We start from the raw sequence: 16,451 nt of genomic DNA, 5'->3' as shown, positions 1-16,451 counted from the left end.
CCCCCCCAACCAACCCCCCCGACCGGTCCGTGGAAAAATTTGCATCTAATAAAGTGGTCCTTGCTGTCAAAAAGGTTGGGGACCACTGGTGTAAAGCACACTGCCACTGAACTCTAGAGTAGTGGAGACGTGTCCTATGGAGTGACGAATCACGCTTCTCTGTCTGGAAATCTGATGGACAATGCTGGGTTTGGTGGTTGCCAAGAGAGCAGTACTTGCCTGACTGCATTGTGCCAAGTGTAAAGGTTGGTGGATGGGGGATTATGGTGTGGGGTGGTTTTTCAGGAATTGGGCTTGGGCCCTTAGTTCCAGTGAAAGGAACTCTTAATGCTTCAGCATACAAAGCCATTTTGGATAATTTCATACTCCCAACTTTGTGGAAACAGTTTGAGGATGGCAACATGACTGCGCAACAGTGCACAAAGCAAGGTCTATAAAGAAATGGATGAGTGAGTTTGGTGTGGAGGAGCTTGACTGGCCAGCACAAGACCCTGACCTCAACCCGACAGAATACCTTTGGGATGAATTAGAGCAGAGACTGCAAGCCAGGCCTTCTCGTCCAACATCAGTGCCTGACCTTACAAATACTCTTCTGGAAGAATGGTCAAAAAATTCCACTTCTAAACCTTGTGGAAAGCCTTCCTAGAAGAGTTGAAGCTGTTCTAGCTGCAAAGGGTGGGTCAACTCCATATTAAAGCTTATGTTTTAAGAATGGGATGTCATTAACGTTCATGTGTGTGTAAAGGCAGGTGTCCCAATGCTTTTGGCAATATAGTGTAGATTAGCTTCTCTTATATTATGAGGTTCACAATGCCCATGCTGCTTGATGGAACTAGGTGAAGGGTTTATAGCTGTGGAGCATTCAGCTGCAGTCTTGGCTCCTTCTTTTTTCATTTTGTTTAGTACATAAAATACAAGGAATCAGGCAGGTGGGCTTTTCTTCCCTTTATGAGGTTCAAAACACATGCGTTCCTTATTCCTTGTTGCTACATTCTATGCATTGTACTTCCAGCTGAACACTCATTGGTTGTCAACTCTCCTGAATACAGAGCATGCCCCTCCACCTAACTAGAAAAATCAAACAGGTTTGAGTTTATCGAAGTTAGACTCGTTTTTGTCATTTGTTGGGTGTTGGGTATGTCACATTAGGCAATTATCTTCATGGAAGGGCGCAGCCGACTGCCTCCGACTGGCTAGTTTATATAAATGAAAGTTACGAATGAAAATTAGTGGAACAAAATCATCTAATGTGACATAGGCTTATTTAGAAGCTAAGCCTAAAAGATGATAAAGCTTGAAATTTAATTGTATGGCTTGTTAGAGCTTCGATTCTTCCAAGGTAAATCTTTATCACATTGTGGATTTTTTTTTTCCCCAAGAACATTATTCTTATATTTTTGTGCTCTAAAACAGATTTGTACCTCTTGTTCCTTCCCCTCTCTTTCATTTCTGTCAAAACATTGTATTAACTCGGGTGCATGATAATTCACATACACAAGTGTAAATGGAATCACTTTAGCTGCAGAGCTACAGAGCTGGTGGTCCCTTTGGCATTTGTACCTCATGATTAACTGATGGCTGGTTAAGAAACAGGCAATAACTAAAACCTAAAATGCAGCAATTAAAAACTAAATTTGGCAATAAAGGGTTCCAAATCGTATCAAACGAGGTAAATAAAAACAAGCCCAAAAAACATATTGCTTTAATAATAAATGAGTTCTAATTAAAAATTTGATTAAAGCAAATACCTGCAGCCACTGTGGACCTTCAAGACCAGAGTTGACTCCTCCTGAGCTAAAGAGTCCTGAAACTCAGAAATCAAAATAAGTGCTCAAAATGCCCACTAGATGGGTAAACTATCTACACTGGCCAGTCACAAAATAAGACAATGAAGAAGATTTATAAAATGACTTATTTTACAGAAATACTCTAACACAAAACAAACTCCAAGGACCACAATGCAAACAGCACTGGAGGAAATGCCTTGAAAATAGGCAATCCAAATAGCAATCTCGGTCCCAATGCGAAATCCAACAGATGAAGTCAAAAAACACAGCAAAAGATTGAAAAATCCAGAAGTCACAAAAGAACAAGAATAATCACAAGTGAAATTCACTGCACCATGAGCGAATTCACAATGAACCGCAAGGGACTGTGGGTTACCCCAGCCTTTATATGGCCGAGGGCAGTCCCTTGATGGTGATGGGCAGGTTGTTGGGTCTCTTGGGGGACCACCCACATAATAAAAAATGCTTAAACATAAAGCAATTAAATAATCAACAGTGTTAACATAAACAATGAACAAAATAGATATATAAATGTAATTTTATAAAATGCACTACATAACAATACAAGGAAACATCCCAAGGAAATAAATGACTGCCTTAAAAGGATAAAATAAGTAAAGAATATTTCTTCACTGAAAAAGAAAAACAAAGAAGGCCTGAGACACAACTTTAAAGCAATTGAACGTTCTTCACTGGAGTCTCTTATTACCTAAAATACATAAAACTTGGCTGTGACAACCAGTTACAGAGCATCAGAAACAAGTATGAAAGGACACAAGAAAACATACTCATATTCAAATATAAATACAAGTACTGTACAATATATGAATACTCACACTTTGAAATATACATTGGAGAAAAAAAAAAACATCTGAAAGAAAGGCAAAGGGCTTACTAACTTAAAAGCTTGGAGAACACACCATTTCAGGAAAAAATCCAAATTCTAACAGCCCCATAAACAAATGTAAATAATATAAATGCTAGGTTTGCTGTCATTGACTGTACATCTTCGAGAATTACTGTATAAAAACCGGCAGTACTGTGCTAATCTATAAACGACATCTGGCTCGCTACATTTTACGTATACGACGTCTGTACACCTCAGATATGCACATTATTTAAATAAATAAATAGTTGACGTTTTGCGATAACATTTTTTTGAGAATCCATCAGGTACCATAGAATAACACATATTGCACATCACTTCACAAAAACCTTCATGCATTTCATCACCTCACTGAATATATTACATCGAAATCCTATCAAGAATGACACATAATTACGATCTTACAGAATCATCAATACAGATGTATATGAGTATAGTTGAACACTGATATTTTTAACTTAATTTGCGCAGCGTGATACAAAATGGAATGTTTTGCACCTGTACTCAAAGTTTGGGACTGAGTACGCCGGATTTTGTGGTGCCAAAGTCTGTAGAAGAAACTGCACCCGAGCGCTGTCCCACTTCATTCAAGCCCGCGATCACCAAGCTCAAGGTCCACTCGTCAGCCGATTCCAAGCGCTCGACACCAGCCCCTCCGCGGTTTTGAAGCCGTGTTCCCTACTAGCAGGTTTACAGATCCCGATAAACTCTTAAAATTAATTATTCAAGCAGCACGCGTATTTCTTGCATCCGCAGAGTCAAGTGATTCTGAAACCGCAGCATAAACAAAAAAACAGGACAAAAAACAGCAAAAGCTGCCAAGAACCAATCGCACACAAATCACGACTAAGTAGGAATATCAGCTTCAGGTCAGCTTGTTGTCTTGTTTTTGAACGTTGCATTCTTATGAACAGCAAACAATAAATAAAAAAATATATATATATATACAATATATGAAACGGTCTCAAAAGGGAGCCCCACACGGCTAACCTGACCCAATTGAACTCGGCGTTTACCTGCTAGCTCGTCCGGCTCCAGTCCAGTCTCAGTGTCTATGCCGCAGATCACGAAGTAGTGTGCGAAGCGGCAGGGCACCGAGCCCGAGCCCGGTACATTCGCGCTCATTCTGCCTCAGAACTGCAGCCCTGCTAATCCGATCGTGAAATCTCCATAACCGAAGGCCCGATGAATGAGAAACAGAAGGAGACTGACTGAAATCTTCGGTGGACCCTCGAACACTGGGTAAAACGCGAACTCTGCCTACCCGCTGTCCTTTAGAGCGCGACTCACGCTCTCCGCTGAGAGGCTCAGCTCAACTAGACCCTGTCAACGTGAGCGAGCACGCGCGTTCCCGAGGCAGCATTTAGGAGGCGGGGCTCGTGCCGGCTGGCCGTTTGAAAGACACGGGTTCGGCGCGCTAGTAGACAAGAGAGGAGCAAAGAACACCAACTCGGTTTGTTTAGCAGAGTTTCAGAAATATTACGAGACCTCGATTTTTCTCAAACTGTAAAATAAACTGTGTTTTATGACTCACAAGACATTGAATGTGTGAAAATTTTAATATTTTGTGAGGTGTATGGGGGGTATACTTGTGAACATTTCAACCTTAGGACTGCAACGACTTCCTCTGTGTAAAGTCAGCTTGTTCTCCTGTTGAGATATTCTTCACATCCAAAAGATTGACATCATAGGTAAGTGGGTGATTCAGTCATGTGTCTGTGTTTTTTGACAGACTAACGTTTTATACTGGATTGGGCTTACAGCAACTACTGCTAGTATAGACTATCACAACCCAATAACTGAAAAAGTGGGTTCAGAAAATGGATAGATGGATGAATGTATGGTACACATTATTTAACATGCCGGGGCACACCAAATCAAAGTAAGAATTAAAACTAATATTTCATCTCACCCTATTTTACACTTAATTCATCTGGGGCAAAACCATCAGGTATAATGAAGAGACCAACCCCTGTCCATCTCAAAGCATCCTCATGCACACTCCTTCACTTACTCATATGTGTTGTATATGTTGTAGGTTTAATTTTAAATGGATACATTTGACAATCAATCTACATGTATTAACCCATAATGACAAAGTAAAAACGTTTTCTGAAAGGTCTGCAAATTTATTAAAACCCAAAAACTTAAATCTCTCATAAAAGTATTCAGATCCTTTGCTGTGTCACTCCAAAATGTGCTCAGGTGCATTCTGTTGGTTTTTAGTTACCATTGATTGGAGTCCACTCATGACAAATTTAACTTATTGGACATTGTTTAGTAAGGCACTCACCTGTGTATTGATGGTCCCACAATTCACACTGTATGTCAGAACAAAAAATAAGTCATAAAGTCCAAGGATCTCTCTGTAGACCCTCACAATACAATTGTGGTGAAACATAGATCAGGGCAAGGGTATCAAACCATTTCTAAAGTTCTGAGTGTTCCCAGGAGCACAGTGACCTCAATAATTGAGAAATGGAAGAAGTTTGGTACCACCAGGACTTTTCTTAGAGTTGGCCATCTCACCAAAATGAGTAACTGGTCAAGAAAGGCCCTGGTCAGTAAAGTGACCAAGAACCCAATGGTCACTCTCACAGACCTTCAAAAGTGAGGTCCTTGAAGAAAACCTCCTCCAGAGTGCACATAACCTTTGACTGGGGCGACGGTTCACTGTTCAGCATGGCAATGACTTGATACATACAGCCAAGACAACAGTTGAGTGCCTTTGGGACAAGTCTCTGACTGTCCTTGAGTGGCCCAGCCAAAGCCCAGACTTAAACCTCATAAAACATTTGAAGAGAGGCCTGAAGTTAGCAGTTTATAAATGCCTCTCATCCAATTTAGTGGGACTTGAATTAGATTTTATAATACTTTGTCTGTTCATAAGGGGAAATTAAAACTTTACAGAAGCGCAAGAATATTATAAATATTTTTATAAACAACAACCCACTTGAACACATGTTGGGTCTTCTGGCTTAGATAACAGAGAACTGTTGCTGTCTTTAACAAGCTTGTAGGTTGTAGTAAGATGAGGCCAGACTTGCCCAGTTGTGCCACAGGTTTATATTAAAATACATTTGAATAGTGCAGGTCCAGCAAAGGCGGACTTAGGGGTGTGCAGGGCCAAGGGCTGACCAATCCCACATGGGGCTGGTTACGTCAAACCCTGTTACTGGTATATGTGTGGATTGTATAAACTTGCATGCGAATTTAATAAAAATAATGTTAACATACACCAGATTTTCTCATTACAATATTCAACGAAATTTTTGCAAGATAACATGCAGACATTATCAAAATATAATGATATAATCTATTAAAAAAGTGCAACTTATAATTCATGACAATACCCATACCGAAATGCGATGCGGTGTCATGCGGAAATTAGCAGGGCCTCTTCTAGAAAAGTACCCAAATTGCAAGTATACTCTGAGTCTCAATATGCTGGATGTCATAGTCATAACTCACGTTGATGTCATGTCAGCCGGTTATCATTAGCAATGCATGTTTTTGTGCATTAATATTCGAATTATGGAATGTTTTCAAAGATGTACATGTACAGAATTTGACCTTGAAGAGGAATTTTAAAAGGGTTTGTCTTAGAAGCATCTCAAATATATATATACTGGAGAAAATAACTTGACAAATCCGCTCGAACGAAACATGCAGACCCCAAAAGCAGGGCCTCCTTGGGCACAGGACATGTGGCGGTCTCCCCACTTGCCACCCCTAAACGCTGCTCTTGAGGTCTAGTTTGTTGCATCCACAAGTGGAACATGCTGATTGAAGTTTTTTATACACAATTTACATAACATTTCTTTTATTATTAAGTTATTAAGCAGTTCGCATACGTTTGCAACCTGAGATTTTTCTTCTTTTTTTGCATATAACAAAGACTTATGCTTTGCATTTACCATTCAAACAGATTGCACATCACAAACATTAACACTGTTATCGTTTTTTTCGTGTCTGCCGTTTCTATAGGAGGGTGACAATGAGTTAAATTCCAATGGACGTTTTTCAAATGTTGACAAGCAATAAGCAAAAGGTATCACTGAAAACCACAGAAAACAAAAACAGCAAAAAAAAAAAAAACAGTACGAGGAAAGTTCGAAGAAAGAAATTTTTTTTACAATGTTTCTGTTTGGGGATCGTTGTGCAAACGTGCACATCTGAGCTGCGACCACAGATCTAACTGCTCTGTGGATGATTCATTCAGGCATTTCAAGGTCACTTCGTTGTAATGAAAGCATCTGCTGAATGTACTTCGTAGTAACGCAATTTCTATAGACTCGTGTCATATGGGGAAACTGTCGGGACCGTAACAATACTTTGTTGTAATACTCTCTCACCTTGGTCTCTCTCCTCTCTCTGCACCGCTGCAAAGCCCCGCCCGCCAAGCGTTCTGAAAAGTCTGAGTGAGTCTCCGTTGCCGGCAGTTCTCTCGCGGCCCGGCTGTCAGACGGCTGCGGCCCGGTAGTGGGTCGCGGACCGGTGGTTGGGGACCCCTGTCCTAGAGCATTGAGAAGTGGGGATAATATGGTGAACTAGGGCATGCTATGATTTAAGTTTTTTTTCCTTTTAAAATGTCTTTGGGTCCTTTGGATAACTTAGACGATGAAAAAGAGAAATAATGGGTTGCTGGGTTGTTATTGGTGGCATGGATCGTGGAGTATCTTACAGACAGACTTCAGTATGTGCGTCTCGGGAACTGCAGGTCTGACATTGTGGTCAGCAACACAGGAGCACCGCAGGGGACTATACTTTCTCTGGTCCTGTTCAGCCTATATACAGTACATCGGACTTCCAATACAACTCGGAGTCCTGCCACGTGCAAAAGTTCGCTGACGACACTGCTATCAGGGGCTGCATTAGGAGTGGGCAGGAGGAGGAGTATAGGGACCTAATCAAAGACTTTGTTAAATGGTGCGACTCAAACCACCTACAACTGAACACCAGCAAAACCAAGGAGCTGGTGGTGGATTTTAAGAGGCCCAGGCCCCCAATGGACCTATAAATAACTGGGAGTGCAGCTGGATGATAAACTGGACTGGACTGCCAATACTGATGCTCTGTGCAAGAGAGGACAGAGCTGACTATACTTCCTTAGAAGGCTGGCATCCTTCAACATCTGCAATAAGATGCTGCAGATGGTCTAGCAGACGGTTGTGGCGAGCGTCCTCTTCTACGCGGTGGTGTGCTGGGGAGGCAGCATAAAGAAAAGTGATGCCTCACGCCTGGACAAACTGGTGAGGAAGGCTGGCTATATTGTAGGCACGGAGCTGGACAGTTTGACATCCGTGGCAGAGCGACGGGCACTGAGCAGGCTCCTGTCAATCATGGAGAATCCACTGCATCCATTGAGAAGTATCATCTCCAGACAGAGGAGCAACTTCAGCGACAGACTGCTGTCACTGTCCTGCTCCACTGACAGACTGAGGAGATCATTCCTCCCCCACACTATGTGACTCTTCAATTCCACCAGGGGGTAAACGTTAACATTATTCAAAGTTATTGTCTGTTATACCTGCATTGTTATCACTCTTTAATTTAATTTAATATTGTTTTTTATCAATATGCTGCTGCTGGAGTATGTGAATTTCCCCTTGGGATTAATAAATCTATCTATCTATCTATCTATCTATCTATCTATCTATCTATCTATCTATCTATCTATCTATCTATCTATCTATCTATCTATCTATCTATCTATCTATCGTTTTTACAGACTCCAAAAGTCTTTGATGGTCCATTCAGCTTTTGTAAAGAACTTTTGCTATCATCTAGTTATAATTAAAAAGCTTTATCTTTGTAACACCTTGTCTGTGTCTCTCTCACTCACCTTACTGTAGTTTATCCTCGGTATGACTACTCAATGCCCCACAGCTGAACTGTAGCAGGGCATGTGGTGGGTATGGGTAAGCAGACAGCATACTACAGTCAGAATGATTCATCATTCTGCAACAGAGTGAATCATTTATGTTGCTAAGTTGATCAGGATGATGTAACTTATCTTTCTGGGCAGTAACATGGACAAATTCAGTCAGCATTCCAATGTCTAGATCACACATTCAGTTTTAATTGTAATGCGCTTACTCTTTTGCCATTGGTTATTCACTTAAATCTCCAGTCCTCTCCTGCTTTTTCCACTTGTGATCACTTCACATGAAACCCATCCAGTATTAAAGAGGAGCCTGGAATAAAAAGTTTAAGTTGGTTCTCTGCAATTCTAAAAATAGAGACTGGTAGAAACTTACCCAAGAAGACTCAGAGCTGTAATTGCCACCAAAGGGGCTTCTACAAAATAAAGAATTAACGGTCTGAATATTTAATTGAATGAGAGATTTCAGGCTTTGATTTCTAATACATTTGCAAACCTTTCTGAAAACATGTTTTCAGTTTGTCATTATGAGTTATGAGCATAGACTTATGGTCAAAAATAGAAAATGTATCAATTTAAAATTTCGATACATTGTGCAGAAACTGAAGGGGTCTGAATACTCTTTGAAATCACAGTAGGATGTGGAAGGAAATCCAGAGTAGCCTGAGCAAAGACACAGAGGTGGAGAAGACATGTAAATTCTACAGCTGTAAGGTAGTAGTGGTAACCACTATGTTACAGTGCTGCCCAGAAACTGATATTAGCCCAGAAGTAAGCCTTCCCAATTGACCAGGCACTAATTTTTAGTACACAGCAGTGGTCTTTGCTATGGAGCTGCATTCATAGTTGACTGTAACTAATTTAAAAATTCTGAACCCAGGTTTTTCAGTCAGGTGGGCATCATTGAAAACCACATTCATTTATGAATATGAGTTTCTCCAGCTGTCAAGTTACTGTGGGCCTTTTCTGCGATTTAAACCAGGACAATTACGGCTTCAAACCAGATAGTAGCCTGAGACGTCAGTGTTTGACTGAATATTGTATTAGAGCTTAGACTGCATAGGTTTCCTCTGGGTACAGTACACTGGTTCAAAGACATGCAGGTTACGTGGACTTGCAATACTAAATTGGCCTTAGTGTACTGTGTGTATGTAATTAAGTTCATGTCTGCACATTCACCCTGCGATGGCCTAACACCCTATGCTTGCTGGTATAAACTCCAGCTTCCCTGTGACCCTACTCAGGATATAGCAGGTTAGGGAAATGAATGAATGAATTTCACAGCATATGTATTTTAAGAACAGATCTCTAATGAGCAGCTGACATCATTCATTATAAAAAAAAATGTAACTAGCTACTGCTATGGGATATGCAACTTCACAGCAGCTGATGTTTGATCTGCAGATCTGCACGATAGTAATTTAAAAATATCTTAGTCAGAACATGGCAGGCTGTGTGGTGGGGCGGCTAACATGTCGGATTTTAAGATCCTGAGTTAATCTGGGGATTAAGGTGAAGAAAAACAGAAAAACGTTTACATACCTGTTAAATTCCCTGAGATGAAGTACATGATGGAAATGTGTTAGCATCAAAAACAATAAAGTATAAAGGAAAGCACATTAACAATTAAAATGAAAATGGGTATTTATTAGTTATGGTATATTCTCAATATCAGTTTCCAGGGCACTGGAGATTTGCCACTTAAAGAATATAAAGCAGCTAACTGCTGCTTTCCTTCAGTACAGACAGGTGCTGGGGAAGCTCAACAACTCTGCCAATGAAAATTTGAACGAGATTCTCAGGTATCCAAAACAGCTTATTAATTCAGCCATTTCCATTATATCTGTCCTGCAGTTAATTAGAAATTCTGTCTCATGATTTGGTATTTGAACTAAGAAGTCTTTTTCTTTATTCTCTACATTAGTGTCCAGTTTTTCATAATTATATAGAATTGTACAACATATTTTATTTACTAGCTCACTCCTAAATGAAAAATCAATCTCTTCATCAAAATGTATTTTCTATAGCATGTAAGAGGAGAATGGGCATCCTGGATGAGATGAGGAAGAAGCTGTTACTGAGATGGAAGGCATGTTCTCCTTCTACAAGCACCATTCATCAAATATACCATCACAATGTACTTTATTTTTATAACAGAAAATCATAGTGAATTTCAAAATGAACAGTAATTACAAGAGCTTTCAATATATTTACCATGTTAGGCATAAATGTGTACATAGATAGATAGATGGAAAAGGAACAATGCAGGATGTTTTCCACAGTAGCATCACTTTCTGGAGCTTTAGGGACAGACTGAACAGGTGACAGTGGATACCTCAAAGCTGGTGAGCACAAGCTTTAAAAAACTCGAGGACTGACTCCATCTGGTCTTGTGTCTTTTCCTGTTTTTAGCTTCTTCAGTAATCTCCTCACTTGGTCTTCAGTTATGAACAACTCTTACTGATGGTCAGAGGAGGACTCATCATTGGAAATTCCAGATCAAGTGTTACTAGTTGTTGATGTAGTAGGGATGATGTGGGGGGACTGGTCATATTATTCTGAGTGAGTTTGTTTTCTATTTTGGCTTTGTAAGCTTTCTTTCCACCACTCGCTGGGCATCCTTCAGAGCCTCTTTGTCACCAGATTTGAATGCTCTCTTTTTCTCATTCAGGAGACTTTTTAGCTTTTAGTAATTCAGGGCTCATTGTTTGACAAGCATCATACTGTCTTTATGGGTACCACAGTGTCAACACAAAGGTTAATATAGTCTGTGATGCAGTGGTTGAGACTATCAATATTATCCCGTGTCAAATGCACATCATTTCCCAGTCTGTCATTTGAAATCAGTCATTCAGAGCCACTTCAGTCTACAGGCTCCACTTCATCACTGGCCTGGTGCTAACAGGATACTGTTTAATAGCAGGCTTGTAACTGGGAATAGGATGAATCAGGTTATGGTCAGATCTGCCCAAATGAACCAGTAGTTTGCGCATAAAGGCACCTTTAACATTTTCATAGATGTCATTTCCTTGAGTGGAACAAAACACAAACTGATGGAAGTTTGTCATTGTTCCTTCCAAACTCACATGGTTTTATGTCCCCACATATTATAACTGCAGGGTCAGAATAAGCCATCATTAAAGTGGTAGTGACAGAGTAAATCATTTCTATTCCTGAGTCCCCATTTGCAGAGGGGGGAATATAAACATACTGTATATAATGATAATGTAACTTATCTCCCTGGAAAATACCATAGATGAATTCCGAAAGCCAGAATTTCAATGTCTGAATTACAAACTGTAGTTTTAACTATGATATGCTAATTTTTACACCATTCCTCATTTATGTACTGTAGATGACCAGTCTTCCTCCTGTCATTTTTCCACACCACACTGGGTCTCTGTCTGTTCGAATAAAATTAAATCTATTCAACATTAAAACATGTCAGGTATATTTGGATTAAACCAGCTCTGAATAAAACATAAAATGCCACTGTACCCATATGCAGCATGACCTTGTATAAGAGCATACAGTTCATCCATTTTAAGAGTGATCAGACATTATAATGGTACATAGATAAGTTCTAAAACCTTTTCACCTTGTTTTTATTCTCATGCCACTTCTTTGCACTTTCCATTTTCACGCAAATAGTCTTGCAGTGCAGTGAAACTAAGCTGCTTAGGCTCTCACAATCCGGGCACAAATAGGTGATTACAGGAGTATTTCATACACCCCATTTTATTTTCTCAGTCTCTCTAATGTTCCCAGGTGATTCAGACATAAGCTAGCATCCTGATCCTCTTCATGACCTCTCCCAAATTCATGGCCTGTTTGAAGGCCAGTCGAGATGAAATGGCAACTGGGTTTTCATTGAATGCAGATCATCAGTGAGATTAAAATCCATTTAAAATTAATTTATCCGATTTCTAGTGGCTACTATCAGTGAGAAGCCAGAATTCAGATAAAATCTAATCTTAATCAAGGCTAGCAACTAGTAAAACAAGTCCAGCAACAATATGGATAAATATATACAGTATATAAATAAATAACCAGAAATGACAGATGGCAAGATTAGGATTAGTAAAGTTATTAGAACAATGATATAAAAATCAAGTCATAGTTTAGTAGATTTAAATGCAAGGGAGAAAGGGTGAGTCTTTTAAGTGAGATTTGAATGAGACTACTAATGAAGCTTCATAAATGGACCAAGAGATTTACAGAATAGAATCCATATACCTGAATGAACACCAACAAGATCTAAAAACATGTCCTTGGAGTTGAGAGAAGGCTGTCATCTGAGGTTCTCAGTTGTCTAATGGGTAGATAAATTTAAAGATGACAGGTAGTCTGGGAAATTAACAGACATTAGGTCAAAATGATCATCCTAACCTTAATACAGTACCATACAGGCAGACATTTTATCTGTCATTCTTACCAGGCTAGATGTGCTCATTACATCAGGTCCTTGCCAAAACACTGCCAGTAAAATTTAGAAGTTGCTGCAGTCAGTTGATTCATTGAGGTGAGAGGTTGGAAGTATACGCTGATAGAGCATTGCTACACCAACCACATGACGAACCACCTGGATTGGGACCCGAGTGCAGTGGAATTGAGTCACTTCCGACATTTACAGGATTCGAACTGGCAACCTTCCGATTGCTGGTGCAAATCCGCAGCCTCAGAGCCACCACTCCACCTATTCATTGAAGAGAAAGGCTATTAAAATCAAAATTGTATTTATCTTGTCAAGGAGTGATTAAGGCATGATGGCATTTTTGGTTTACAGGAAGAGAGGACAGTTTGAGCTGTAGAACTTTTCCATATGTGACAATAAAAGCTGCCCTGACAATACCAGAAATGTGGTATTCAAAACACAAAGCTCTTTGAAGAACAGCCCAAGACTGGAGGCAGTGAATGAAGATAACAGTTTGAAGTAACTGAGGTAGAGATACAAGAAATCAAAGTCATTTAATTGATCCTCACATCCTACAAGAAGCAGTTTTATTTTTATTTTCTTGCATTCAGGTGTGGGAGGTTATTACGTATTCATATAGAGATGTCACTTTGGCAAGTTTGTTGTTTGACTACGGCAGATCTTCATGCAGAGCTGGGTATCATACTACATAAGTAAGTATGAAACATGAAACCATGCTGATGAAAAAGGTAGCATGGAGGCAGCATGTAGATATTAAGCACTAACTCTTTAGGGTCACTGCAGGGGAGAGGCAGTAGTAAGCTAGCTTCATTACCAGACACTATCTTCTGTACATACTTCGACAGGTAGGAGCTGTAATGAATCTGAGCTTTGGAGTCCTCAAATTCAGTTTGTTACATTTTTGGACTTTGCAAACTTATTTTCCTTCTTGTTTAATATTTTTAATCATATTCTGACATTGTCTTTTTTATGGTTGCTACCATTTTATGTTGATCTTTGCAGGGCCATGATAATATCGTTTACAGGTGCTATGCCAGTTGCTATTCATATGATACAGAAGTCATATGGTGTATTGTGTTATCTTGTCCCACTTGTCTAAAATGGTGGGGCACAGCTTCTGCCATCCAAACATTTGGGTTTGTACTGTTAACAAACATCTTTATTACTGTTAGTTAGGAGCAATTAAAACAAGCTAATGTAAGGACTTTTGCTATGATATTTTGAGTTTGATTTTGGTTTAGTGCTTCTGGCTGTGCATGTAGATTCCACATGGCTGTTTTGATCCCAACATGCTATCTGTTGTGGGGAAACAGCCTGGACACAGACAGGCAGACATTATTTCATCACCCAACACACGTTTATTTACAAGTCTATTTACAAAGTACATTGCTCCACAACCCACAGACTCCCCAAAGTCCAGGCCAAACCACTATGCCTCACCCTTCAGGCCGCCTCCGTGTCTCCTCCTGAGACCTTGTCCAACTTCTCTCCCGACTCCAGGGCCCCTTTTATTAGCACCCGGATGTGCTCTAGGTGTGTTCCGGCAATCTCCCATGAACACGCCCCAGTGTGGTGGAAGTGCTGGCTGCGTACCCGGAAGCACTCCGGGTGTCCCCACTCGTCTTCCCCCCCAACACTTCTGGGTGTGGCGGAAGTACTGGGATCCAGGAACCTTCAGGTATGGGGGCGCCCCCTAGCGGAGACCACGAGTCCCTGCAGGGCTGAGGTTCCAAGCTCTGTACCCGTGGCTCCCAAAATAACCAGGGCGGTAACCCCCTCGTGGTCTGGAGGAGGCGCAAGCCCTCCTCTGCTCTTCCTGGGCGTCCCGGCTGGGCTTGGTCCCCAGCCGCATGCCACACTGTCTACAATTTTGCCTGCTCCTTCTAACTCCTGTTCATTTAATTTTTCTTCCCATCCACCGAACACCTTCCTCTTTGCAAGGAGTAAATAATAGTGCAGCTGAATAGCTTCACTGACAGTAGATCATACAGAGGGGAGTGGAAAGGCTCCAAATGAATGTTTTGGTTAGAATTCACTACTGGTGATGGCAGTATTAAAAAGGGAGAAATATGATGGCAGAGAAAACTCAGCAGATTTCAAAAAGTAGTCAGATATTGTGAGATCAGAAGATTTAATGAAACTGGAAATAAGTATGTAATAATAAGGATGGATAGGATTAGAAATGAGTACATTAGAGGGTCCGCTCAAGTTGGATGGTTGGGAGACAAAGTCAGAGAGGCGAGATTGCGTTGGTTTGGACATGTGCAGAGGAGAGTTGCTGAGTATATTGGGAGAAGGATGCTAAGGATAGAGCTGCCAGGTAAGAGGAAAAGAGGAAGGCCTAAGCGAAGGTTTATGGATGTGGTGAGAGAGGACATGCAGGTCATGGGTGTAACAGAGCAAGATGCAGAGGACAGAAAGATATGGAAGAAGATGATCCGCTGTGGCGACCCCTAACGGGAGCAGCTGAAAGAAGAAGAAGAAGAATAAGGAGACCATGACTGTGTGTCCAGCACAATGAGTAGAAGTGCAAACTCTCCGAATGCATCCACAGGAATGAGGACTAAAAATTCCAAAGTCAGAGAAACAGAAGTTTGTTGAAGTTAATAATCAAAAGGATGTTATCAGTGTTGGTTCACTATGCAGAGAGAAAATTAGAAAATTTGTAGTGAGGAGTATGATAAATTAAAACATTGGAGAAAAAGCAAGAAATTGAGTATCAACATTCTAAAAAGAACTATAAGGTGGTAGTAAGAGACAGAGAGAAACAGCTGATGGAAATAAATTAAAGCCAGCAACAGCAAAAACTCCACACGAATATGATCATCTGCTCAGCCCACAGTCACATGTTGACTGTTTAGTAATAGAAAATGGCTGACTAATGCATTTTATTTCAGCATTGCTCAGATATTGAACTCCCATGGCTGAAATTTACGGTGGCCGTAAAGTGCAATTCACAAAACAACTTAAATCATACAAAAACAAATCAGAAAAGAGAAAAATAAATTGGAAACACAAACACAAATCAGAAAATACAAAAACAAATCAGAAAAAACAAAAACAAATTTAATGTGCAAATATTACAAATTTATTTTACTACAAATGAATCTATAGGGTTTCCTCCGGGTACTCCAGTTTCCTCCCACAGTCCAAAGACATGCAAGTTAAGTGCATTGGAGATTCTAAATTGTCCCTAGTGTGTGCTTGGTGTGTGTGTGTGTATGGGTGTGTGTGTGCACTGCAGTGGGCTGGCGCCCTGCCCGGGGTTTGTTTCTTGCCATGCGCCCTGTGTTGGCTGGGATTGGCTCCAGCAGACCCCTGTGACCCTGTAGTTAGGATATAGCGGGTTGGATAATGGATGGATGGATGAATCTCAGATCTGACTGTACTGTAATTATTAAGTGCCCGTGAAGTGCTTAAACCACCCATTGACCTAGGTCAGCCAGAATTTCATGTTGC

General features: G+C 40.5%; 1 protein-coding gene across 6 annotated transcripts in view; it reads right to left on the bottom strand.

Moving 5' to 3' along the window:
• dennd5b (DENN/MADD domain containing 5B) overlaps positions 1–4,004 on the bottom strand; it is a 323,422-nt gene extending 319,418 nt beyond the window's left edge. For 4 of the 6 annotated variants that reach the window (XM_051928951.1, XM_028817827.2, XM_028817798.2 and 1 more), the window contains exon 1: positions 3,690–4,004. In XM_051928951.1, the coding sequence (XP_051784911.1) occupies positions 3,690–3,798 (109 nt within the window). In that variant the 5' untranslated portion in view covers positions 3,799–4,004. The remainder of the gene's footprint in view (positions 1–3,689) is intronic. The other 2 variants (XM_028817805.2, XM_028817818.2) reach the window with 1 other exon arrangement.
• Positions 4,005–16,451: the final 12,447 nt, after the last annotated feature.

Source organism: Erpetoichthys calabaricus, chromosome 1 (genome assembly GCF_900747795.2).
Source record: "Erpetoichthys calabaricus chromosome 1, fErpCal1.3, whole genome shotgun sequence".
NCBI classification, from domain to species: Eukaryota; Metazoa; Chordata; class Cladistia; order Polypteriformes; family Polypteridae; genus Erpetoichthys; species Erpetoichthys calabaricus.
The sequence above is the reverse complement of the archived record's forward strand: the minus strand, read 5'-3'. Positions and strand labels throughout refer to the sequence as shown.